Below are 25,379 nucleotides of genomic sequence, written 5' to 3'. Positions count from 1 at the left end.
TAAAAGCATGACACTGTATCAACATTTCTGAAATTTATATAAACAAAAGCTTAAATTTCTCTCAAATAATCATATAAGCAGAAACAACATAATTCTTATAATAGCAGAAAAGGGGAAATTTACAGTATCGTTTTGGTTGGTTTAAACTGGAATGAGTAGCAATTTGAGTTTTATACATACTTGTATAAAAATGATGACAAAAGGTAATGACAAAAGGTCATTCAGCGTTCAATCATTGCAATTTACAGTATTAATGAAATATGATCACATTGTTGGAAATATTTTGTAAACATTCCAGAGCTACAAGTATTGGGCAAGGAAGTCAATGTAGTGCATATTCTAGCCAAAGTTTCTGCAAGGAGACTAAATCAATTATCCAGACCAATCATCTTAAAAGGCATGATAAGAAATGTACATATTCCAACTATGCTTTTTAAAACCATATCAAAGAATTCATCATGTAACAAGTGTACAAATTCACCTCTCTGCTATTCAAGACATCAGCAAAAATGCAAAATCTTTGGGGTTTTTCAAAACATATTTTGATATCACGATGGAAGACCTAACGTACGAGAGGTTGGGGCTTCAATGGATCAAATAGCGTTTTCTCATGTGAACTATTGTACATTTACAGAATTATATCTGTATAGCACTTTTCACGCTGAGAGGATGTCCCAAGGTGCTTGACAATCATGGATTTGGATACGAGCAGAGTGGGGGAGGGGGGGGACGGGCGGGGAAGAGGGGTTGAGATCAGGGAGCATGCAGGGTAGGGAGGGTGACCGAAGGCTCGGTTGAAGAGGAGGGTCTTGAGACGTGCAATGATGCAATGAAGGAGGCAAGTGTGGGAGTGAGGCGAAAGGAATATCAAGAAATAAACAAGAGATATTGTGTAATGTAGCTGAAGTTACTGAAATAGTCTCACTGTGTAGTACAATCAGAACAAAATAAAGAGATTTAATATAAATGATCCTTTATTTGAAGAAAACTTTTGTATCTTTGTTTTAAAAATGTTGGAAACTACTCCATCCCCCACACTTCAACTACTTTACCATCCCTGAAACACCGGTTCAATTTGAAATTGTGAGAGGAAATTTAAATTCAATTACAGTACTTCCAGAGACTGAAGATGCTCTTCAAAACAAAGACATGGATTGTTCCCAGTCCTTACCAACTTGAGAGCAAAGTTAATTGGTGATATTCTACTCTTGAAATCAGCAATAACTCTGAAATTATTCAACATAACCTCTTAAGATTTCTCCCTGGTAAGTTCAAACTAAATGCAAGAATTATTAAATATAAGCTTAATTCTATTTACTTATGGCTACAAATGAACTGCAAGCTAGTTTTACTTCTAAATTCTGTGCCCTAGAAATGTGCTATCCTATGTGAAGGGTGCTGTATAAATGCAAGAGGTTGTTTACCATTTTAGCAAGTTCAATACTGACTCAAAGTACAAATACCAGTTTGAGTAGTAATATAAACAGACTACAATCAATTCTGGATTTTGAGCTACAAACACTGAGTTAGAAAATACATGGGATACATTCTTTATGGGTTTTCAAGCATCATAACTGGATGATTAGAACTATATAGGCTCTTAACTATCTAGTCTAAAGGCAAGAAAATGTGATTTGCATATAAAGCTCCAACAAACTAATACATTTTCAAAATAGGTTTAATAGGATTAATGTGCTTATTCGTGATCCTACTAAGGACGAACATAAGCTTGTCAAATTTATGCCACAAATTTAAAACATAAAAAATACACTTCCTCTATCAAAAACAACTCAAAATAATAAATACTTACTCTCCCAATAAGAAGCTGACACTGAACATGGTTTGTTTGGTAGGATCAGGAGCCATTGAATCAGGACCACAAGTCACATGACACTCTCTCTGCAAAACAAAAGCAACAAGTGTAAAACTGGCCTTCAACTTTTGGAGTCAAGCCATAAAAATAGGGGATGTGCTGAATTGCTTTGAACCAAGATTCCAAGCCCTGTTCTCAGATGAACATTATTCTAAATAATGATAATAATCCTTGCATTTGATGGAGCATTGCTCAAAACATCTCCAAAATTGGCTTCCGCATGTGCCCACAAATACATTCACTACATTTCACAGTGAAATTCAGGTTTTACAAATTCCCGTACCCTGCCCATTCCACTATCAGTAGTTGAGCCTTCAGCCTTTCTGCTCCTCCTATCTTATCTGAAACTCTATCCCGGAGTCCCTTAGCCTCATCCCTTCCCTTGCCTCCTTCAAAACACATCTCAAGATCTTAACTCTTTGACCGTGCCTTCAGTAATCCTCCCATCACAGTTCACACCCCACTTGCCCTCCACCTCTCTTGATCAAACCCATGACTATCCAGGATGTAGGAACACCTCCTGGCATGAAAGGTGCTATATAAATGCAATTTTTGTTGTTGTTTATTGCAGGTAAATGCAAGGTGTCCCATATAGGAAGTAAGAGTAGGAAAACACATATACCACACAGATAGAACTTAGTAATAATAATCCTCGCATTTGATACAGCTCCTTACTGGGTCTTCAAGCCATCTCAAAGCGCTTCACAGAATATCCTGTAAAGTGAATTGACTGTATATTTTGTGGGCAAAACGCGGCAACCAGTTGCGCACAGCAATGTCCCACAAACGGTAATCAAATTATTATTATTTTGAAGGGATTATTATTCCTGGAAAAGCGATCCGCTAATCGAATAACAACCAGGTTCCCACTTACTGCTAGGTAAATAAATAATAATAATAATAATAATAATAGGCATATAGAAGTAAGAAGTAATAATAATAGGCATATAGAAGTAAGCAAACTTGCCTAACATTTCGTCCTGTCCGGGAACTGAACCCAGGTTCTCTTGCTTGCGAGGTGAGTGCTCTAAACAATACGCTACAGGACTCTATAAAGTTTCCAAGAAGGCTCAGGAAGATCTAAGAGTGTCAGCTCACTATGTCAAAAAGCAGCAATAAACAAGACAAACAGGATGCTGGGCTAAATTGCTAAATCTGTAGAATTCAGTTCCTCAGACATTATTCTCAAGCTACATGTTATTCTGCAGAGTACTGTATAGTTCTGGCCACATCATATAGGGCTGCCTAGGCCCCAGAGTCAGTGCAGAGGAGATCAACAAGAATAATCATCAGTGTTAGAGGAATTGAGCTATAAGCAACAATTAGACAAGCTAGGTCTCTTCAGTCTTGAGATAAGAAACTACAGTATTGATTGTCTATTGATAGATAGAGTACTCCACTAACCGGCTTGCTCCAACGTTGCTGTATCGGAACTGCAGTGTCAGTTTCAATTCGATTGAATTTACAAAGTGCCTCTTCCTGGATTTGTTTTAAATGTTGTTCCAATGGTAGATCACCATAGGTGAAGAACCTGGAATGGACGATTTCTTATGAATAATCACTTTTCATGCAAAAACTCTTACTGAATTCAGTTGAATACCTGCATTATTCGCATACATTTTAAATATTTATGCCCATGGTAAGGTTTTCTCCAGTTAACATAATCATACATCTGCATGGCACACTGGTAGCACTCTCGCCTCCCAAGTCAGAAGGCTGTGGGTTCAAACCCAATGCCTTCTGGACGACCTCATTAAACTGAAGTCCTACCTGATTGATCTGACAGATGTTAAAAATCCTGTGGCATTGCAACAACAATAAAATTACATTTATAGAGCGCCTTTCACGTCAGGAGGAAGTCCCAAGGCGCTAGACAGTCGGGGGTCAGGACAAGAGCACGGGGAATGGGTGGGGCAGGGTGAGGGAAGGCAGAGAGGTGGGAGGGTGACCAAAGGTATGATCGAAGAGGAAGGTCTTGAGACCGGCCTTGAAGGAGGCAAGGGAGGAAGCGAAGTGGGATGGAGTTCCAGAGTGTGGGGGCAGAGAGTCTGAAATCCCGGCCACCGATGGTAGAGCGCGTCGGGTGGGAGACATGGAGGAGGCCGGAGCCTGATGGGTGAGGCAGTGGCAGAGTCTGGCAATGTTGGGGAGGTGGTGGTAGGCAGTGCCGGTCATGGCGCAGATGTGGGGAAGAAAGGAAAGTTCAGGGTCAAACAAGACACCCAGGTTCCTGACTGGCTTAGTGAGGTTGAGTGTGCAGCCGTGGATGCTGCCAGCACCTGAGGTATGGAGGCACTGGCGCAAGTCAATCAGGTGGTCTTGCTCACATTGAGTTGGAGAAAGCTGTCCCTCATCCAGGACTTGATGTACGATAGGCAGTCGGTCAGGATGCCAGTAGTCCTGGAGTTGAGGGTGGAGGCAGAGGGATAGAGTTAGGCGTCATCCAGATACATGTGGAAATTTACCCCATGTCTGTGGATGATGTCACCAAGAGGGAGCATGTAGAGGTGAAGAGGAGGGGACCGAGGACAGAGCCCTGAGGAACGCCACACGAGACGGTGCGGGTGCTGGAGAGAAGCCATTTGCAGAGATGAAGTGGAGGCGGTGTGAAAGGTAGGACCTGAACCAATCAAGGACAGAACCTTGAAGGTTGAGGTGGCAGGAGGCAGTAGAGGAGAACTAAGTGGTCCACAGTATCAAAGGCGGCGGAGAGGGCGAGGAGGCAGAGCCCTGGACACATGGTCAGGATGTCATTTGTGACCTTGACCAGAGCAGATTGGAGGAGCTCATGGAGGGAGTGGGAGGAAAGAGCGAAGCTGGGAGTCAATGGCTCTCTCAAGGATTCTCATTATTTTGAATGAAAAGGCAATTTATTCCTGTGTCTTAGTCAACTAACCCTCCTCCCCCCAGACTCACTTCCTCGTTGTTTGTAGGAAACTGAACCACTAGTATTCAAGTTGCGACCTGACCAATGTCTTGTAAAGATTCATCACCAATGAAAGATTCACATACAAGTGAATGCGCTGTCTGTGACCATACCTTGCATTGCTGGGATGGTAATGTGTAGCATGAAAGTGTTTCAGTTCTTCCCATGTAAGCTCTGGTATATGCATGGGGTCACCACCAGACACTACTGAATAAGTGTGATCAGGCAGGATTTTATTCTGTACGTGCTGAGCATATAGCTTCTCATTATCAGTCTGAAATAAAGCAGAAATCCTATATTAAATGCAAAGGTTTTGAAAAACAATCTCTTTGCTGACAATGTCTAAACATACAATCAATTTGGAAAATATGGTTTATAGTAGCTCACCTTTTTTTTAATATGTCAGCCAGGTGACTGACGCATGCAGAAACCCATCAACATTCTTAAGAGGATCTAAACCAATCAGAGCTCCATGTATCACACCTATACATGAAAATTCTGAAGACATTTATTGGAAATGTGCATTTTCTCCCTGGAGGGAAGCATCTTGCTTACCTAACACTGCAGAGGGTTAGTGTGCAGGTTGACTTGAGCCTTGCCTAGGGCCCCTAGAGAGTGCATTGAGTACTGCTGGAGTTTAACCAACTAAAACCCAATTGCTTACCATTGAAAGCACCGTCTCTGCTGCTTGTCCAGCTTGGACCGAAACTATCCATTGGGGCTTTGGCTTGTAGGATTAACAGGAGCTGAGTGAGATGACTCCCTGCCCCCAGTGACTGGTCTGTCCTTTCAAGTCTGCCGATGAGCCAGGTTGTCTGTGCTGTCATCAGGGGTGCCCTGGAGTACCTTGGACCCGCCTAACTCATGAAACTAATGAAACTAATTATGTTGGATAAGCTTGGATATATGAGCATGCGTTCATAAACACGGACTCCAAGCAACACCTTCTAGTAGCTATTGCCCAAGCTCCCTCACTCTCCCTCCATCTGTCTTGAGCGTGGCGGGAGGACCACTTTTTTATATAATGGCAACTGCACTGTCGTACTGCAAAGCTGCTATAAAATCAAGGACAACTCAGATGAACCCCAAATTAATGTATCATTAAAGAATCTGAAGAGATTGTTTCATAAAATCAATTGGAAACCTTTGGTCTTTCAATTCAGTACAGTGGTATTCACTTTGCTAAGAAACATTATCTTGCATTAGAGTACTAAAAGATGAAACAACGATAAGGACTTTACAATATAGTCGGGTCAAATTATGGAATGCTATAGGAAAAATACAACTTACAAATGCACCCTTCATTTCATTGAACACAACTCCTTTAAAAACAAGAGGTGAACTTGGATCATGAGGGTTTTCATGCTCTAGTCTCCATCCTTCCTGGCTAAAAGCAACAAGATTTTAAAGTTAAATTGAACTTCAGAATTTCAAACACAAATGCAATGCCCCTAACACACGCTACACTTGCACACATGAATATTCTTACCAAAAGTCCAACTCTCTGAGACATGGAAAGAAGACAGCATCCAAGTAAACAGAGAGAAGATTCTGAAAATCTTTGGAATTTTGTGTGGAAAATGGGTACATTGTGTAGTCACTAGCTAGAAAAAAAGAAAACAATTGAATAATACACCTGAAATATCAACTTCTTTGATATTAAATCACCCACATTAGCACAATTACCATGATGGAACCAGCAGGGCATTCCTCATACCAATACATTTCTGGGTGAAAAAAATCCTCCTAAGTTCTCTTTTCACCTTACTTGTGGCTATCCTATAACTATGCTCTGACTCTCCACTGACTCTCTATCAATATAAATAATTTCTCCCCATTTACCCTCATAGTTTTGTGCTGCTATCCTTTTCTATTCCAATGAAAATAAACCCCTCTCTAGTCTCTCCTCATACCTGTAGCCCTTCATCCCCCAAATCATTCTTGTATGTATCCTACCACCACATAAAATGTATCATTCCTTACCTGTGAAGGCATTCATAAAAGTTGAGAGTGATCGATTCAACATTTTAAAGAATGGGTCTCTGCACGGATACTTTTCAGAACCACAAAGTACCACATGTTCTAATATATGAGGCACACCAGTACTGTCCAATGGTGTAGTGCGAAGCTGAACGCTGGGAAAAAAACATAAGAAAGCAACACTTTCATTTAAATGTGCAATTGCTCACAATACCACTCCTAAACCCCAAACATGGGCTTAATTTACCAGTTAAAGATTTTCATCATCATAATGTTTTTACCATAATGGTCAACAGCCAATGTAATTTCATCTTAATAATTTACTACAACTTCAGAGCTTTCCAGTGAAATTTATTTTAAAAGACAGATGAAATGCAAATTTCTGAAGATCTAACTTAGCTGGTGAGAAATTCTGAATTTAGTGAATATATAGTCCATTACAGTGTGAATTTATAATGGAAAGGACACGTGAAAGGTATATTTATATCAGACTCTTTGAGGCTACCCTCTGGAAACCTCTTCCAGAATCCCTCACCCTCCTCTCTGGTTTCATAAACCATCTAAAGACCCAACTCTTTGACTAAGCCTTTGGCCATTTCTCCCTAAATCACTCCTAACTCAAGCTCCCACTCCATTTTTGTAAAGCATTTTGAGATGTTTCCCCTTAGGTGAAAGTCACGATATGAGCATGAGTTGTTGTTGTGATGAATCACTTGTTCTCATTTTTATTTGTCCACAAGTGTTTGATTACTGTGGGATACCAGATTGTGCCACATCAGTTGGTTGCAACTTTTGATTGCTAAATGTAAACAGCAGTGCAATACAGCTTTTGACCATGGAATTGTTATCGGAGACGATAAACTGAGATAAACTAAGTTAGAGTATAAAAATTCAGCCAAAGCAGTTTTCTCCACTGAGAACATTATCTTTCTTTCTATTTTTTCTTTGAATACTGGATGGCGAGCCTTGGTTAGTACCATATGAGAATAGTCAACAAATTATGAAGAGAAAATATCTCAATTATGATACTTGAAACAACTGCATTAAATGGCACCCTACACAAAAGGTAGCATTTAACAGTGGCGGGGCTTTATACTGAGCCAAGGAGAAAAGGAAGGTGGCTGTAGGCATGGTTGAAGAGGAAAGTCTTCGGGTGTGATCTGAAGATGGGCAAGCAGGGTGGAAGGCAGAGGGACCGAGACATAGACAGTAGCTGAAAGCAAGACTCCCAATGGTGAAGGAGAGGGGACGAGGGACATGCAGAAGGCAAGATGAGCGAAGTGAGCAGAAGAGAAAGGGGATGCAAGCAGGTCAGAAAGATAGGGAGGTGCCACAGTATGAAGTGATTTGTACGCAAGTGTGAGGATCTTCAAATTTGATCCGTTCTGCAATAGGGAGCGAGTGAAGCCTGGCAAGGATGGGGCTGTAGAATTTAGGGCAGACTGCAGTTTTCACAGGGAATTGGATAAACACATGAACATACAAAGACATGAAACGGCAGGTAAAAAGGTTTAAGTAGACAGCTCCAGTTTGGAGCAAGCACAACATAGGCACAAAGAACTAGCATTTTCCTGTGCTAACATTTTTGTCTGTGATATAGAAATAAACTTGTGTACAAAATGTACAATTACGAAAAATGGTAAGCAATTAAGTTACCTGAAAAGATTGTTCGGGTCATCCCTTGCGACATGCAGATACTTTGCTCCTGTGCTGTCATGGCTAAGCTTAATTGCAGTTAGAAAGAGATCAGGAACAGCTGTCACCTGCAGCAGAAATTTTTTTGTTTCCAAGCATTAATATAAATATATTCAATATTTTCCTTCAAGGACACACCAGAATACTGCAGTGCCATCAGAGGAGTTAACATTAATGTTTAGTGAATTTATGACAAAAATATAATTTGTATGAGGTTCTGGACACCTCTTATTTTAGTTTGAAAAGAATTATACCCCCCAATGCCTATCCTCCTTGAGGGAGGGGGGGGGGGGGGGGGGGGGGGGGAGTAAGTGGAGTCTCCTTGGGAATCAAGTCAGCTCTCTGTGGTAGTCCCAGAAATCCGGCTCCTGAGCCAGGCCAGTCCGCAATATTCCAGGGCACTGCTGATGACAGCACAGCCAGCTTGGCTCATTGGCCGGACCTGGAAAGACAGATGAGTCGCAGGGAGTCATCCCACTCCGCTCCTGTTAAACCTGCAAGCCAAATTCCTAATGGATAGGGTGTTCCTATCTGGATAAGCAGTGGGAAAGCTTGCAGCAATATCAACGGCAAGCTATGTGGTTTAGCTGGTTAGACTCCAGCAGTAACTATTGAACTCTGTCTTGAGTGTCTTGTGTTGTATTGGAACAGAATATTGGTATTAAATGTTTTCAAGTGGTTTCCAACTAGTAGTTTGAAAATATTAAACTGATAGAATACGGATACAAACAAATGTTCCCTTTCACAATATTTAGGATGGTGCAACAACAGAGTAGAAGTAATTTCCTCTTTAGAGATATGTGTCCTTTGGATGAGATATTAAACAAAGGTTACATCTGCACATTCAGATAGACATTAAAGCCCCATTAAAATGCACTATGAACTGTGGGTGGATTATTATTTATTTAAACAAAAGTGGCTAGCAAGTTTCTTAAATTACCTGGTTTATAGTGAACCCATGAATTTTCTCCCCAACTTTGTACTGGAGTGCTCTCTCTGTGGCAGATCTGCTGTTCCACCGCCATGATCGCTGATGTATATAACTGTTGAAATAAATTAAGCTATAATTATAAAAAAAAACTTTTGTACGATATATTTCAGAAGCAGATAAATCAACCTGTAATCACACAAGCAACAAGGTTGTGTCCACCAATGGCCTGACAGAAACCACAGTGTTTAAGAATAAACAAAATGCATCACAGTCATATATAATTAAACATCATTATATGGAAACAAATCCCCTAAGCAAAAATCTCTGGAATTACCCTTCAGTGAATCAGGAAAGCAAGGAAGAAAATTAGTTGGATATTTAAAAATAAATTTGGAAGCTCACAATTAAAACACTGTATTAAAACAAAATACAAGACTAACTGAGATGTATTCAAAAGGAGGTGAAATACATTTTGGAGGAAGCTAGGCCTTCACATGAGGGAGAGAGGAATAGAAGGATATGGGAGCGAGTAAATAATCAGTGTTTCAGAACACTGCGCAGACCAGTTGGGCCAAGTGGCCTGTTTCTGTGCTGTACTTTGCAAATCTTTTTTCTTAAAACCTCTTAATAATTTCCCAGAGATTAAAACAGAATTTTGTAAGAAATACATATTTTAATCAGGTAATGCTGAAAATCCATAAGAGATCAAACTGAATCAGAGTAAGGCAATCAAGGTACGATTTTAAATAGGAAATGTCGTTCATAAAAGCATATCCAAAGCCTTAACCTGTGTGTCAGCCTGCCACAGTTGTAGCATTCTAAGTCAGAAGTTTGTGGGCTTAAGCCCCACTTCAAGAATCACATAGTCTAAGTGACACTCTAATGTAGTGCTGGGTGTGTGTTACTGACAGATAATTTAGGTAGTTATAATCATATGTTTCTATGTATAAGGTTAACTAAAGTTCAATACACATGATGCTTAAAGCTTCAGTCGAGGCTTGGTTTAAACCTCAACTGCCTGCTTGAACATAAACAAACTTCCATTGGTGGATAAGGGAACCGCCCCTTATTCCTCTGCATTGTATATAAGTGTGTGCGAACGGCACGTGGGGGTCGTTTTAACTTGGAGAAGTGGCGACCCTATCTCTGTTACCAGACTAGTGTGACTGGTTCAGACTTAGAGAAATAAACTTGTTTGTGTTTCAGTAAGTTGTTTCTGTGTTTATTGTATGAGTGTGTCTACAATACAGGACAAGAAGGTAAAACAAAAATGTACCTAACAGTTACATTGTCAGATGTGCCCTCCTTTCAATGAAACATTAAATCAAGGTCCCATCTGCCTGTTCAGGTGGATGGTAAAGATCCCATGGCACTATTTGAAAAGGGAAAGGAGTTTCTCCCAGTGTCCTAGCCAATAAATCCCCCAAATAAAATTGGTCACTCACTCAATGGTTGATTGTTGAACACTGCTATGCACAACTGGCTGCCACATTTCACCGACTAAAGACACAGTCCATTCACTTTGCAGTGTATCCTATGAAGTGCATTGAGATATCTCGATGATCTGATAAAGCGCTTTCATCAAATGTGAGGATTATTGTCTTAACTACCTCCACCTACAGAGCTGGTGCAGAACTTCATTTTTGTGTTTGTCTCCCAACAGTCTTTATAATATAATCCTTTTCACATCTTTGAGACGTCTCAAATCGTTTCACAGCATATATGGTAAAGTGAATTGACTGGATGAGGGCAAATTTCCTACAGTTGAATGTGAACAAGACTGAGGCCCTCCTGATTGGCTTGCGCTAGCGCCTCAGGCTCTGGCAACATCAAGCGCCATGGTTGCTCATTACAACTCACCAAGCAGTCAGGAACGAACCTAGGTGTCTTGTTTGACCCTCAACTGTCTTTTCTCCCAAACATTCAAGCCATGACCTACTCTGCCTTCCCTCACCTCCGTAACATCACCCGACATCGCCACTACCTCACCCCTCAGGTCGCTGAAACTCTTGTTCATGCCTTCATCACCTCCAGGCTCGACTATGCAAAAGCCCTGCTGCCACTCGGACCCTCCCCCCCAACCCTCCCCCTTCTGCATCTCTCTCACTCTGTCCTCCTCTCTCTCCGTCCCTCTCACCTTCTATCCCCACTTGACCCTCCCACAACCTCCCTCTGTTCCAGCCTGGGAATCCTCCGCCGGGCTCACCGCGGCACTCGGCGTTGGCTGTCCAGCAGCAGCCACACCGACTGCTCCATTCCCCACCACACTCACCAGCCACACCGGACACAGACCCGGGGAGCCAACCTCTCCTCCCTCATCCAGATTCCTCCCACCGCTGCGTTACAACCTGGACCCCCCTCCCTCCCCACACACCCTTCTGTCAACCGCTCCCTCCACATCGGACTGAAAAACGTCCGCTCCCTCTGTAATAAGGCCCTGGTCATCAACGATCTCATCCTTGATGAGAGCGTTGACATCATGGCCTTAACTGAAACCTGGCTCACCCCAGGTGACACCTTCCCCCTCACGGAGGCCACACCACCCGGCTACACCTCCCACCACATCCCTCGCCCCAACCGCCGTGGCGGTGGTGTAGCCCTTATCTCAAGGACACCACTTGCCCTATCCCCCTACTCCTCTGGTTCATTCCCCTCTTTTGAGCACCTCACCCTCTCCCACCCCCCCCATCTCTCACTCAAAATCCCCCCTAAAACCTCTCCCACCTTCATCTCCGACATTTCTACACCCCTAGCATCTCTCTGCCTCTGCTCTGATCGCCTCATCATCCTGGGCAACTTCAACCTGCACTTCACCCCCTCCTGCTCCATCTCCGAGGACTTCTCTTCCCTGCTCTCCTCGCTCAACCTCTCTCTCCACATCAACTCCACCACTCACATTCACGGCCACCCACTCGATTTGGTGATCACCCGGGGCCTCAGTGTCTCGGATGTCACCATTACCGATAAGGCCGTCTCCGATCACCACTTCATCTCCTTCACCACCTCCACCCCCCTCCCCACCTCCACCAGACCCACCACCATCTTCTACCGCCTCTGGAAGAAGTTACCCCCACAATTTCTAACCGCTGCCTTGGAGTCCTCTGAACTCCTCTCCCTCTGGCCTTCATCCCTCACTGACCCCTCTTCTGTTCTTACCCTCCTCCACAACACCCTCTCCTTCACACTTGACACTCTTGCCCCCATCACCTCCCGTACTGTCTCTTACTCTCGCTCCTCCCCCTGGTTCCCCACCCACCTCCGCTCACTGAAGAGCCAGGTGCGGGCCGCTGAACGCACCTGCCTCAAATCTGGCCTAACGGTCCACCGGCAAATCTGCTTTCAGCCATTTTGTCCCCAGTCCAAACAGAGTGTCCACAGACACATTTCCTCACCCACTTTACAATATATCCCATGAAGCATTTTTAGATATCTCATGTGATAAGGCACTATATCAAATGCAAGTATTATTATTATTACCACAATCTCCAGACACAGCGGCCGGTCCCAACTCATGTTTCTGAGCTTCCTTGCACACAGGTCACGGTCTATCCTATCTGCCTGGTGCCTGGGTCTTGCCGTCTCAGAGACTCACCTCACAAACGCTGTAAGTCGTCGAACCACTGCCAACATCTCTCCAGTTTTGCTAACTCCCGCTCTCCTCTCCCCGTGTACTCGCCCTCTGCTATTTGTCTCTCTCTCTCAGTATCTCAGGGTCTAACGGCCGCTCCTCACGCGCCCTCTGCACTCAGCTGAATTCCCCAAACCCATTGGTTCATGGTCCCAAACAACACACCTCCTGATTGGCTGTTGGTCAAGGTCCTCTCCCACTACCTCGCGGGACTTTGTGTGTGTGTGTGTGTGTATGCGCGTGCGTACACCACGTGAGTTACCATCGCCGGGTGTGTGATCACAGAGCAACAGCAACAACACAGTGACATCTGGAAAGCGCCTTTCACATCAGGAGGACGTCCGAAAGCGCTCGATAATCAGTGTTTCGGACCCGAACTGGGAATCGGGGAGGGGCTGGAGGAGGGTGATCGAAGGCATGGTGGAAGAAGACGGTCTTGAGATGGGACTTGAAGGATGCAAAGGGAGGGGGCGAGGGGGAGGGACTGTGGAATGGAGTTCTAGAAGGTGTGGGCAGAATGGCTGAAGGCCCACCCGCCAATGGTGGGGTGGGTGAGGCCGGGGGACGTGAATCAGGCTGGAGCCCGCTGAGCAGAGGGAGTGGCCATGTTGATAGGGAGGTTGCAGGTGAGGAAGTCGCAGAGGTAGGGGGGAGCACGGTCATGGAGGGCTTCGAAGGTGAGGACCAGGATCTTGAGCTGTATCTGTGTGATGCGAAGCCAGTGGAGTAGGACGAGGATGGTGGTGATAGGGTCAAGGAGCCTAGTTCGGAAGAAGACACGTGCTGAGTTCTGGATGATCTGTAGCCTATGGAGGCAGGAATTGGGAAGGTCGACAAGCAAGAAGTTTGCATAGTCAAGCCTGGATGTTATGAATGAGTGTGTGAGGGTCTTGGCGGCTTGTGGTGTGAGACACTGGCGGCCAATATCGCGGAGCTGTGGGAAGGTAGAGCGGGTCATGGCACGGATGTGGAATAGTTGAGGGTCAAACAAGATGCCAAGGTTCTGGACCTGCTCAGTGAGGTGGAGTGTACATCCTTGGAGGGTGATTCTGTCAGCACCTGAGGTGTAGAGGTGCTGACAGGAGCCAATCAGGAGAGCCTCGGTCTTGTTGACATTTAACTGTAGGAAGTTTGCCCTCATCCAGGACTTGATGTCTGCCAGACATTCTGTCAGGACAGCAGTGGTCCTGGAGTCAAGAGTGGAGGCAGAGGGATAGAGTTGGGTGTCATCAGCATACATATGGATGCAAGGGCAAGGTGTAATAGATCAGGGTGTCAGCATCACAATCAGCAACATGCATAGCTAATGTTGCTCATGCATTTGTTTGCATATTTGTCATACATAGCCATAGTAAAAAATATACAGTATAAAAATATACACTTTATTCACCCACAAAATATACAGTCAAATCACTGTACAGTATATTCTGTGAAGTGCTTTGAGACATCTCGAAGACATGATAAGGCGCTATATCAAATGCAAGGATCATTATTATTGCCACATATTCTGTGAAGCGTTTTGAGACATCTTGAAGAGGTGATAAGGCACTATTGCCACTCTCACCTTCTGCTATGGCCTTGTCTCCTCACCCTCTGCTATTGCTCTCTCGCCTTACTCTCTGCTACTGCCTTCTCTAGGTCCACCCTCTCTGCTCACTGGCTTTTAACTCATGCAGTAGCTCCCCACGACCTCCTGGGACTTTTACTTCATATGTGCCTGCCTCACTCAGTCAGTCACGCTCTTGCCTCTTTAGTCAGAAGGATATGAGTTGAAGCCCCATGTCTGGACCTGAAATCATACTTGGGAATTGTGCAGATCAGTGGAGAAATGTACAGTACTTCACATGGGGACAAACAATCTTGGAAGGGACTATTATTTGAACGGAAGGAAAATATGGACAATGAAAAGGACCTGGGGGTCTGATTGACAATAAATTTAAACTCTCCCAATATTGCTCTGGCAGTGAGTAAAGCAAACCAGATGTTGGGATCTATGAAAAGATCAATAGCAAGACAAAATAGTGGGGTAATCCGGCCACTGCATAAATCATTGGTGAGACCATATATAGAGTACTGTGTACAGTTCTGGTCACCGCAGTACAAAAAGAATATTGGAGAAATCGGGAAGATACAGAGGAGGGCAGCTAAAATGATTGAGGGTGGCGGGTGGATATCTCACTTCATGGTGTTTCACCCACAAAATACATAGTCGATCCACTTTACAGTATATCCTGTGAAGTTCTTTTGAGACTTCTCGACAATGTGATTAGGCTCTATACCAAATGCAAGGATTATTATTATTACTCACTCTCCTAGAGTCCTGTAGCTCAGTGGTTAGAGCACTCACCTCGCAAGCGAGAGATCTGGATTTGATTCCCAGCAATGCAAAAAGTTGGGCAAATTTCCTTACTCCACACGCCTGTTTATCTAGCTGCCGAAACCCTCACCCACGCATTCGTCATATCAAAGCTCGATTATCAACCAAAACTCTGCAGCGTATGTACTCTCGCGCACCAGGCTCCCTGACCCCATCACTCCCACTCTCACCCGACTCCACTAGCTCCCCATCCCTCAGAGGATCGAATTCAAGATCCTTGTCCTCACTTTCAAGGTCATCCTACCTCTCTGACCTGCTGACTCCCTACCAACCTGCCCACTCCCTCCGTTCAGCGGGCTCCAGTCTGCTCCATGTCTCCCGCCCGACCCGCCCTACCATCGGTGGCCGGACTTTCAGCATCAAGCTGCTTTTTAAACAATTTCAGTACCCGGGCCTCAGTCACCCTTTCTGGCAAACTTTTACATTTATTAATTAATGGTAATCCTTGCATTTTGATATAGTACCTTATCACATCGTCAAGATGTCTCAAAGCGCTTTACAGGATTTTACTGGAAAGTGGATTGACTGTACGTTAATAATAATCTTGCATTTGATATAGCTCTTTTCACGTCTTCTAGACTTCTCAAAGCGCTTCACAGATGACTATAAAGTGAATTGACTGTATTATCGGCGAACTAAGGCAGCCAATTGTGCACAGCAGTGTCCCACAAACAGTCGTGGATTGAAATTACCAATTTATTATTTTTTTTGAGGGATTATTATCAAGCACGTGGAGTAAGGAAACTTGCCCAAGGTTTCAGCCTGCCAGGAATCGAACCCAGGTCTCTCGCTTGCAAAGCAAGTGCTCTAACCACTGAGCTACAGGACTCCACTTTGCAGGCAAAACATGACAGACAGTTAGCACACAGCAATGTCCCACACACAGTCACTTTTCTGACCAATTGCCAGTCAAACATCAATATAATAGAGATCAGGAAACATTTCTTCAAACAAGGTTGCGAAAATATAAAATGCACTGCAAGTAACATCATAGTGTAGGGTTGTTTTTGTGGTATGACCCTGAAGTAAGATAGTACAGAGGCAATGGATAAATGAAAGGGTTAATTTATTAATTTAAAAAATGGTTATTAACCAGTTACAAGTTTCATGCTTATAACTGCAGAAGATGATTCAGACTGATCTCAAACTTCCTTTGGCTAATTGTTTAGCCACAAACCCATAAAGCCTATGGGATCCAGTATCTCACAGTGTCCACTATGTCTAACAATGTCCCACGGTGTCCAACCTCTTAACGTTTGTTTAGTTCTTTTACACCCCAAATTTTGGACACATGATGACAAAATAACAAGGTGTAGCCATTCTACTGAATCAGAGTTCACAGTTTGATTGCCCAATCATATTCCTGAATTGATCCATCCAATCATCTTTCCACACATGGGAGGCCCCAAGATAATCAAGGCTTTAATCTCAGGAATTCGGGAGTTCTTCACGAAGCCTCTGATGCCAAGTGTGAAAAGTTCAATTTGACAGTTAATTGTCTTTCCTTGACATCTTCACATTGTAAAATTCTTTCAAGATCTTGTCCAAACAGCCTGCAAGGCACTAAGAATTCCATTAATCAGGACAATATCAGGTTAACTCGAAGCCCACACATTTCTGATCTTGTGAATGTTGGCTTTTGGTGTCTTAGTTGATTGTAGTCTCTTGTATCAACACAATGTCTGTTTTATTTACTTGAGATAGACTATTAGACATAATTCTTCCAAATAAGGAAAGGAGTAATAGCTATCCATCAAGTCTTCATCAAATGGATCACAGAATCCCAAAACACAGACCTCACTCCAATTCTCTCTCACATTCCTTAAAATCAATCAAGATTGTCTCAGTTCTTTGCATACACTTTGGGTATCAAACAATAATTTTAACAATGATTTCAGACATCTTACAATAGAGAAGAACCAATGGAGATTTTCCATTGATCTAATAAACTGATGGAACAATTTTGATGGCTTATTGGCCTTTTCCTGTTATAAAGTACAACAGCACAACTAAATCTCATTCAGTGGTAACGAAAAACACTAGCATGACATGGGAGCACATTGCTGGGAATAGGCCAATGCAACTACCAAAAATGGTGATTGAAACATAATCCTAAATAGCTTTTAAAAGGGATTAACAAACATCTGAAAATAAAAAATACAGAAGTATGGGGAAAAGGCAGGGAAATTGACTAAATAGATAGCGTTTATATGCTAAATAATTTTATTTGTCAAACTGTTGACAGTAGAATGTACAATAATAGTATCAATCTGATTCAGTTGGTAGAACTTTTGCCTCTGAAACAGAAGATTGTCGGTTCTCAATGTGAACTCACTGCATTGAACTGATACTCCAATGCAGTGGCTGGGTGGGGGGGTGTTGCATTATCAGAGGAGTTAAAGTTTCAGATTGATGACCTTTCATCAGAACTGGGGGAAAAACACTGCTGTGTGCAACTGTTTGCCCCGTTTCGCCCACAAAATATACAGTCAATTTACTTTACAGTATATTCTGTGAAGTTCTTTGAGACATCTCAAAGACATGATATATATATCAAATGGAAGGATTATTATCACAAAAAACAAGTCGCTGGGAACACTCAGCAGGTCAGGCAGTATCTGTCGAGAAAGGAAAGTGAGTCAACGTTTTGGGTCCACGACCCTTCGTTAGAACTCAGGATCTAACTATCGAGGATTTCTCTATAGATGTTGCCGGACCTGCTGAGTATTCCCAGCAACTTCTGTTTTTGTTTCAGATTTCCAGCATCTGCAGTATTTTGCGCAAGGATTATTATGTTAGAATATAAGAACATAAGAACATAAGAATTAGGAGCAGGAGTAGGCCATTCGGCCCCTCGAGCCTGCCCCGCTATTCAATAAGATCATGGCTGATCTATTCTAACTCCACCTACCCACCTTATACCCTCATCCTTAATTCCTTTATCCACAATAAATCTGTCAATCTCAGTCTTGAATATGTTCAAGGACTGAGCATCTACAGCCCTTTGGGGAGAGAATTCCATAAGTTCACTACCCTCTGAGTGAAGAAGTTTTTCCTCAACTCAGTGAGAATTTTAAGACTGTGACCCCTGGTTATAGTTTCTCCAAACAGGGGAAAATGTCTCACACTAAGTATCCCACTACGACATCCTTAATTAAGGATTCTAGAATTTTCCCTACCACCGATGTCTCCTATTTTCCCTACCACCAATACTCAGAGGATCACAATATGATTAGACAGAGTCAACATGGCTTTACAAACGGGAAGTCTCGCTTAACAAATCTTTTAGATTTTTTTGAGGACATATCAAGTAGATTAGATAGGGGGGAATCAGTGGATGTAGTGTATTTAGATTTACAAAAGGCATTCGATAAGGTGCCGCATAAAAGGTTGATCCACAAGATTAGGGCCCATGGAATTAAGAGGAATACATTAGCATGGATTGAAGAATGTTGGAAGGGAGCAGTTTATAAGGACAAGCAGAAAAGGGAGCAGGGAAAGAAAGACAAAGGAAAAAATTAGATGGAGTACAGTGGATGATGAGATCAGAGGTATTAATGGTGCAAGACAAAAGAAGGCAATAGTGGGAGATTATAAAAAGAAAGGATGTGTCTGAGAGGATGTGGAACTACGTGAGTTACCCAGTGCCAGGTGTGCGCATCGCATGCATGATCACACAGCACAGGGCAACAACAACAACAACAAAATTACTTTCATGTCAGGAGGACGTCCCAAGGTGCTGGGCAATCAGTGTTTTGGACCCGAGCTGGGGGTAGGAATCGGGGAGGGTGAAGGACGGGGGGAAAGATGGTGACCGAAAGCGTGGTTAAGAGGAGGGTCTTGAGACAGCTCTTGAAGAAGACAAGGGAGGTGGTGAGGCGGAGGGGCTGCGGATGGAGAACCAGAGGGTGGGGGCAGAGTGGCTGAAGACCTGCCAATGGTGGGGTAGGTGAGGTGGGGGACGTGAAGCTGGCTGCAGCCCACTGAGCGGAGGGAGCGGGGAAGTTGGTAACAAGTTAGGCGGGGAGAGCAAAGCCATGGAGGGCTTTGAAAGTGAGGACCAGGATCTTGAACTGTATCCTCTGTGATGGGAAGCCAGTCGAGTCAGGCGAGGGTGGGGTGATAGGGTACCAGAGCTTGGTGCGAAAAAGGACACAGGCTGCAGAGTTCTAGATGATCTGCAGCCTATGGAGAGAAGAGTTGGGGAGGCTAACAAGCTGGAAGTTTGTGTAGTCAAGCCTGGATGTTATGAAGGTGTGTATGAGTGCCTCAGCAGACTGCGGTTTGAGACAGTGGGGGAGCTAAGCGATGTTGTGGAGGTGGGGAAAGGTGGAGCTGGACTGAAGGCATGGTTGAAGATGAAGGTCTTGAGATGGGCTTTGAAGGAGACAAGAAAAGGGGCGAGGTGAATGGACTGTGGGATGGAGTTCTAGAGGGTGGGGGCAGAAAGGCTGAAGACCCGATCCCAGTGGTGGTGTGGGCAGGGTGGAGCATGAAGGAAAAAATTAGGTTATTTGGATTGTTGCATCAATCAGCGCTAGGAAAGAAAAACAAATCTGGTCAACATACATTTTTTAAAAGTACTTGTTTCCTTTACATTCACTTGAAACTGAGGTCCCATCTGTCTTCAGGTGAACGTCAAAGATCTCGGGGCATTATTTGAAAAGAGAAGGGAGTTTCTCCTGATGTTCTGGCCAAGAATCCTCCAGATAAAACTGTTCATTCACTTCATGGTGGTTGTGAAACATTGGTGCACACAAATGGGCAGCCATGTTAGACTGCAAAAATAGTTGCTATCCTTTACATCATATACTGTGAAGTGCTTTTGAGACGTTCTCCTGACGTGAAAGGCATGATGCCAAATGCAAGTTTTTCGTAATCACAAGGTAGATGGAATCAAAATTAATATTACAAATGAAAAAAGATTATGATGATAACCCACATCACAAAACGCTTCGAATGATTTACTGTAAAGTGTAGTGACTGTGTATTTTGTAGGACTATGGTGGGGACATAAATGCTAAACTGATTCAAATGGGGTTGAAAATGGGGAAATCACAAACTGTAAGTTACGATCATGGAAGTAATTTCCTTTTGGACTGTTTATTGGCTGGGAAATGATCTAAAGCATCTGATAAAAGATTGGAATGGAAAAGACTGGCAGTAAAATGGGCTTTGTCAGCCAATGGGATTGTGAATGGTAATGTCTTCCTGGAAAGAGGAGGTAAGCGGGGTATCCTTGGAGCTGAGCTGACCCCAAGGTGACGTGCTAGGGAATGGAATGTTGCGATTTAACGCTCTTCCAAAGCACATGGCACCACAGCCATGGAGTTAATGACTCATTTTAGTTGGGAAATTGATTGCGAGCATACCGGGAGAAATTCTCTTCTCTTTTCAAATAGTGCCATGCACTCTATAATGTCCATCTAAACAGGCAGACAATGCCTCGCCTCAATGTCTCATCTGAAACGTGGCACCAGCACTGCATTGGAGTGTCAGCATGGCTTATATGAGTTCCATGTTTGTGGAGCTTGAACCTGCAACTTCTCCCTCAGAGGCAAGAGTGCTACCAACTGAGTCAGGCTGACATATCAAATGCATCTGATTTTGTCTCGATGGACATCTGGTACATTGCATTCCATATTTTTACATTCCTCTGTGAGAAGAAATGTAATAATGAACAAGATACAAACTATTGTGAAGCCCATTGCAGAAGAGACAGTTGGAATTACAGGTTTATCATTGAATTATTACCTTATTTTCCTTGGTCCATTTTCACTCTTTTAGGAAATCCATCTATGAAAACGCAAATCTGAAAAATGTGTAATAAACTCCAATGATGATCTAGGAAGATGGGGAGAGGCACAGTCTTTTGACCAGAGAATAAAAAATACTTGGGGGTGATTAAAAGGCATTAATCTACCTGAGAAGTTTAGATGATCTCACAAACCACAAGGATGGAGCGGTAGCGATTTATGGCTGTAATGTGACCAGTGAGTCAAATTATAGCTTTGAAATCACCCCCAGGGTATTTTTAGTTTACAATATAAACTTTCTGACGTTGTGTTATTCAGTTTCTGTGCTTGCAGGGTCTTGGTGGGGTGTCTCTCCATTACTGCATTGTTCCTGTATCACTTGCCTGCAAAAAAAACAGAAAGAAACATATTTTGTTTAAGGCTGGATTGTTAAAAATGATTAAATCAACTAATCTTGAATTCACCCTGATTGACAAATTATTGTATGCAGGCTGGAGGCTCTTATCTTTAGTTCTGCATGTTTATTTTGAAATAAACAACCAATTTATAGCTTGTATATAATTTAGTGTTAGAGGAAACTTGGATAATAGGCTCTCGGCTTTTCCTGCTAAACAAAATACATTGGAGTCTAAAACTGGTGATAGTGAACTTTTCGTACACAGCTAAAATGGAATATACCATAATAATAAAAATAATCTTTGGTGCTCTCTCTTTGGGGCTGGGGCTGGGCTGAGAACCTGGCCCCAGGTTATTTAATGGTTAATGCAGCTTGGCAGGGATTGCAAGTTGCAGGCTTGTTAAGATTGGCAAGTGGAGTTGGGGGAGAGGTAAGCTCGGTCTCCTTGGAGCTGAACTAGCTCCGAGGTGACATGTTTGGCAATGGAATGTCAGAATCAAGCCAACCCTCTGTGGTGGTCTCGGTAATCCAGTTCCTGAGCCAGGCGGGTCCGCAGTGCTCTTGTCAACCTGTGCCTAATACTTTCTGGAATTAGGTAAGCAGGATGCGTCCTTCCAGGGAAAAAGTGAGCATTCCACCCCAACAAATATCTCTGAAATTTTCATGTGTAGTTTGGATACGTGGAACTCTGTTTGGTTTGGATACTCTTAAACTTGATGATGGGTTTCCACATGTGTAAGACACCCGGCTGAGCTAAAAAAAAAGTGTTTTATGGACCAGTCTGACATACATTGGTGATTGGCTTTCCTGGAGATACTACAGCAGCATGAAAATATTTTGCAACTAAAATGCACAGATTAAATTATGAAAATAGCTATTCATGCCGAAACATGCCGAAGCTGTTGCTCAGCTAATGCAGTTAATACAGATTGCTCCCTTGTTAAGTTAATGCTATAAAGTCTTTTGCTTTCTCTTTGAATGGTTGCTTCTGGTGAATAGACAAGGCACCAAATGAATCAAATTATTTTATTCAGATAGTTTGCAGAATCTGAATTTAAAGGTTAACAAAATGTCTCTGATGTAAATGAGGTAATAAAGTTGTTGCAAATTTTCATACAGGTAATCAGAGACAACTTAAGTGATGGGTTTCTATGTATATCGGACACCCGATTGCCAAAAAACGGCTTCTGTTGAAAACACTGCAAGACAGATTTTATAGTGGCTCAGTTTTAATATCTTTCTTTACCATTAGTGTTTATCAATATGCACCAGCAGAACCCAGGTGGCTCAGATAGCCTGGTGCGACACTCAGTCATGAAGGCTCAGTGATATGAGGATAAGTTTAGAAGAGATATCAGGAAGTGGTTAATATTAATAAACCTTGCATTTGATAAAATGTCTTTCCCAAAAATATCTGAAACTGCTTTACAGTATTTATACTGTATTGTTACTGTAGTGTACTGTACTGTTAAATGTAGTGATTGTATTTGTAGGTGAATACTACCACACCATCTCCAACCTCCGTTTCCTCTCCAAGATCCTGGAATGAGTTGTTGCTTCCCAGCTTGACTCCTTCCTCTCCACCACTCCCTTCACAAACCCCTCCAATTGGGTTTCCGCGCAATGCACAGCACAGAAACAGCCCTGGTCGAAGTGACAAATGACATTCTGTCCACCTGTGACCAGGACTCCCCTGCCTCCTTATCCTCCTGATCTCTCTGCTGCCTTCGACACCGTTGACCACTCTATCCTCATCCAATGCCTCTCCTCTCACCTCAACCTTCACGGCTCTGTCCTTGACTGGTTCAGATCATACCTTTCACACCACCTCCACTTCATCTCCACAAACAGTTTCTCCTCTACCCCTGCACCGTGTCATGCAGAGTTCCTCAGGGCTCTGTCCTTGGTCCCCTCCTCTTCAATATCTACATGCTCCCTCTTGGTAACATCATCCGCAGACATAGGGGTCAACTTCCACATGTATGTGGATGACATCCAACTGTACCTCTGTGCCTCATCTGAGTCAAGGTGACTCATCTGAGTCAGAATTAGACACTCAGACGAGTATTCCCAGTTAACTACAATGCCTGGTAATGTTCTCACTGCCAGAAATAGGATGTTGAGAGCTACCCTCTGAGTGTTTTACTCCTTTTCTTGTTTTCGGATTATTACAGAGACTCTAGGATACATACGGTAGAAAACAACAGTTCTTTATTAAGACCTAGCAACCCTAGGCTACCTTGCATGTAAGAAATACAACAATGTAAGATAAACAATAATGGAATCAAGTATAACTAACACACACACACACAACTATATCAACTTGAAGCACAATACTATATTAGTAAAACAGATTTAAACCAACCCAACAGTACAGTCTTCCTGTAAACGTCAGTACGTACTGGATGTCGACCATTAAACAGTGACCACAAGGCACGCCAAGCATTGCTTTTTATAGGCGCAAATGGCTCTGCCCACCATATGATGTGTGGGGTGAAGCTGAGGCCTAGCTGCAGATATAAACCCAGCCAAGTGAGGAGCAACTCATTCGGGAGTGGAGTCAGGAGAGCGCGGTGTGGGTGGGGGGTAAGTGAGGGAGCGACACTGATTCACAAAGTGACGTTGGCGTGACATCATAATTTAAAAAAAAGCAACAATGGTAGCCTGGGTCTGTGACAACAACAACAAACCAGCCTGGGCATCCTCTGCCGGGCCCATCATGGCTCCTGGCTGTCCAAGAGCAGCAACCCCACATGTCCCATCACTCACTCCCTCCACACAAACCGCCTCCTTAAGGCTAACACAACTTCCCCTCCCTCATACGTACCCTCCCCAACTCTCCACTTTCCACAACCATCACTCCTGTACACCCTAAAATCCTCTTCTCATCACTCTTCCTCCCTCCAGCAAACCCACCTGCATTTCCCTCCAAAATGTCCATTCCCTCTCAAACAAAGCCCTCACCATCCTTGACCTCATCCTGGACGAGCACCTTGACATTCTTGGGCTCACCGAAAGCTGGTTCTTCCCTAATGACTCCATCCCACTAGTTGAAGCCTCCCCTCCAGGCTACACCTTCCACCACACCCCCCGTCCAAACCAATGTGGCGGCAGGCTGGCCTTCATTTCCAAAGCCTCCCTTGGCTTAAACCCCTATGCTTCCCCTCCTTTGAGCGCTTCATGTTCTTCCATCCCTCTCTCCCACTGAAAATCCTTCCGGTCTACTACCCCCCTAAGCCTTCCGGTTCCTTCCACACAGACATCTCTACTCTCCTATCTTCCCTGTCCCGCTGCTCTGAACGCCTGTTCATAATGGGTGATTTCAACCTCCACCTAAACTCCCCCTGCACCACTTTTGCGAACTTCACTGCCCTCCTCTCCTCCCTAAACCTCACCTTTCACATAAATTCACCGATCCACAACCGTGGTTATGCCCTCGACCTCATTATCACCCACAGCCTTGACATTTGTGGAGTCTTGTAGCTCAGTGGTTAGAGCACTCGCTTTGCAAGCGAGAGACCTGAGTTCATGTCCAGGCAGGGCGAAAACTCCACACGCCTAATAATAATCCCTCCAAAACAAAAAACAATAATAAATTGGTAACTTTCAATCTACGACTGTTTGTGGGACATTGCTGTGTGCAATTGGCTGCCGCGTTCGCCCACAAATATACAGTCAATTCACTTTACAGTGTGTTCTGTGAAGCGCTTTGGGACGTCCTCCCGACGTGAAAAGCGCTATATCAAATGCAAGGATTATTATTATTATTATTTATTATTTCCAACCTTAGCATAGTGGACAAGGCCATCTCGTCCC

At 43.5% G+C, this 25,379-nt stretch overlaps 1 protein-coding gene and 1 long non-coding RNA gene across 6 annotated transcripts in view; both read right to left on the bottom strand.

Annotated features, from left to right (window-relative positions):
- pitrm1 (pitrilysin metallopeptidase 1) overlaps positions 1–13,182 on the bottom strand; it is a 48,449-nt gene extending 35,267 nt beyond the window's left edge. For 3 of the 5 annotated variants that reach the window (XM_042346952.1, XM_042346953.1, XM_042346955.1), the window contains exons 1-9: positions 12,998–13,182; positions 9,415–9,517; positions 8,436–8,542; positions 6,783–6,934; positions 6,289–6,403; positions 6,090–6,186; positions 4,913–5,073; positions 3,278–3,404; positions 1,811–1,899 (exon numbers count right to left, since the gene is read on the bottom strand). In XM_042346952.1, the coding sequence (XP_042202886.1) occupies positions 1,811–1,899; positions 3,278–3,404; positions 4,913–5,073; positions 6,090–6,186; positions 6,289–6,403; positions 6,783–6,934; positions 8,436–8,542; positions 9,415–9,517; positions 12,998–13,035 (989 nt within the window). In that variant the 5' untranslated portion in view covers positions 13,036–13,182. Of the gene's footprint in view, positions 1–1,810; positions 1,900–3,277; positions 3,405–4,912; positions 5,074–6,089; positions 6,187–6,288; positions 6,404–6,782; positions 6,935–8,435; positions 8,543–9,414; positions 9,518–12,997 lie in introns of those variants that run through there. The other 2 variants (XM_042346954.1, XM_042346956.1) reach the window with 2 other exon arrangements.
- Positions 13,183–16,559: 3,377 nt separating this feature from the next.
- The window catches only part of LOC103178634, a 54,471-nt gene continuing 45,651 nt past the window's right edge, over positions 16,560–25,379 (bottom strand). The window contains exons 2-4 of the long non-coding RNA XR_487876.1: positions 21,334–21,549; positions 21,165–21,222; positions 16,560–16,973 (exon numbers count right to left, since the gene is read on the bottom strand). This is a non-coding gene — a long non-coding RNA (uncharacterized LOC103178634). The remainder of the gene's footprint in view (positions 16,974–21,164; positions 21,223–21,333; positions 21,550–25,379) is intronic.

Source organism: Callorhinchus milii, unplaced genomic scaffold (assembly GCF_018977255.1).
Source record: "Callorhinchus milii isolate IMCB2004 unplaced genomic scaffold, IMCB_Cmil_1.0 Scaffold2, whole genome shotgun sequence".
NCBI classification, from domain to species: domain Eukaryota; kingdom Metazoa; phylum Chordata; class Chondrichthyes; order Chimaeriformes; family Callorhinchidae; genus Callorhinchus; species Callorhinchus milii.
This window is presented reverse-complemented; position numbering and strand designations above follow the sequence as displayed.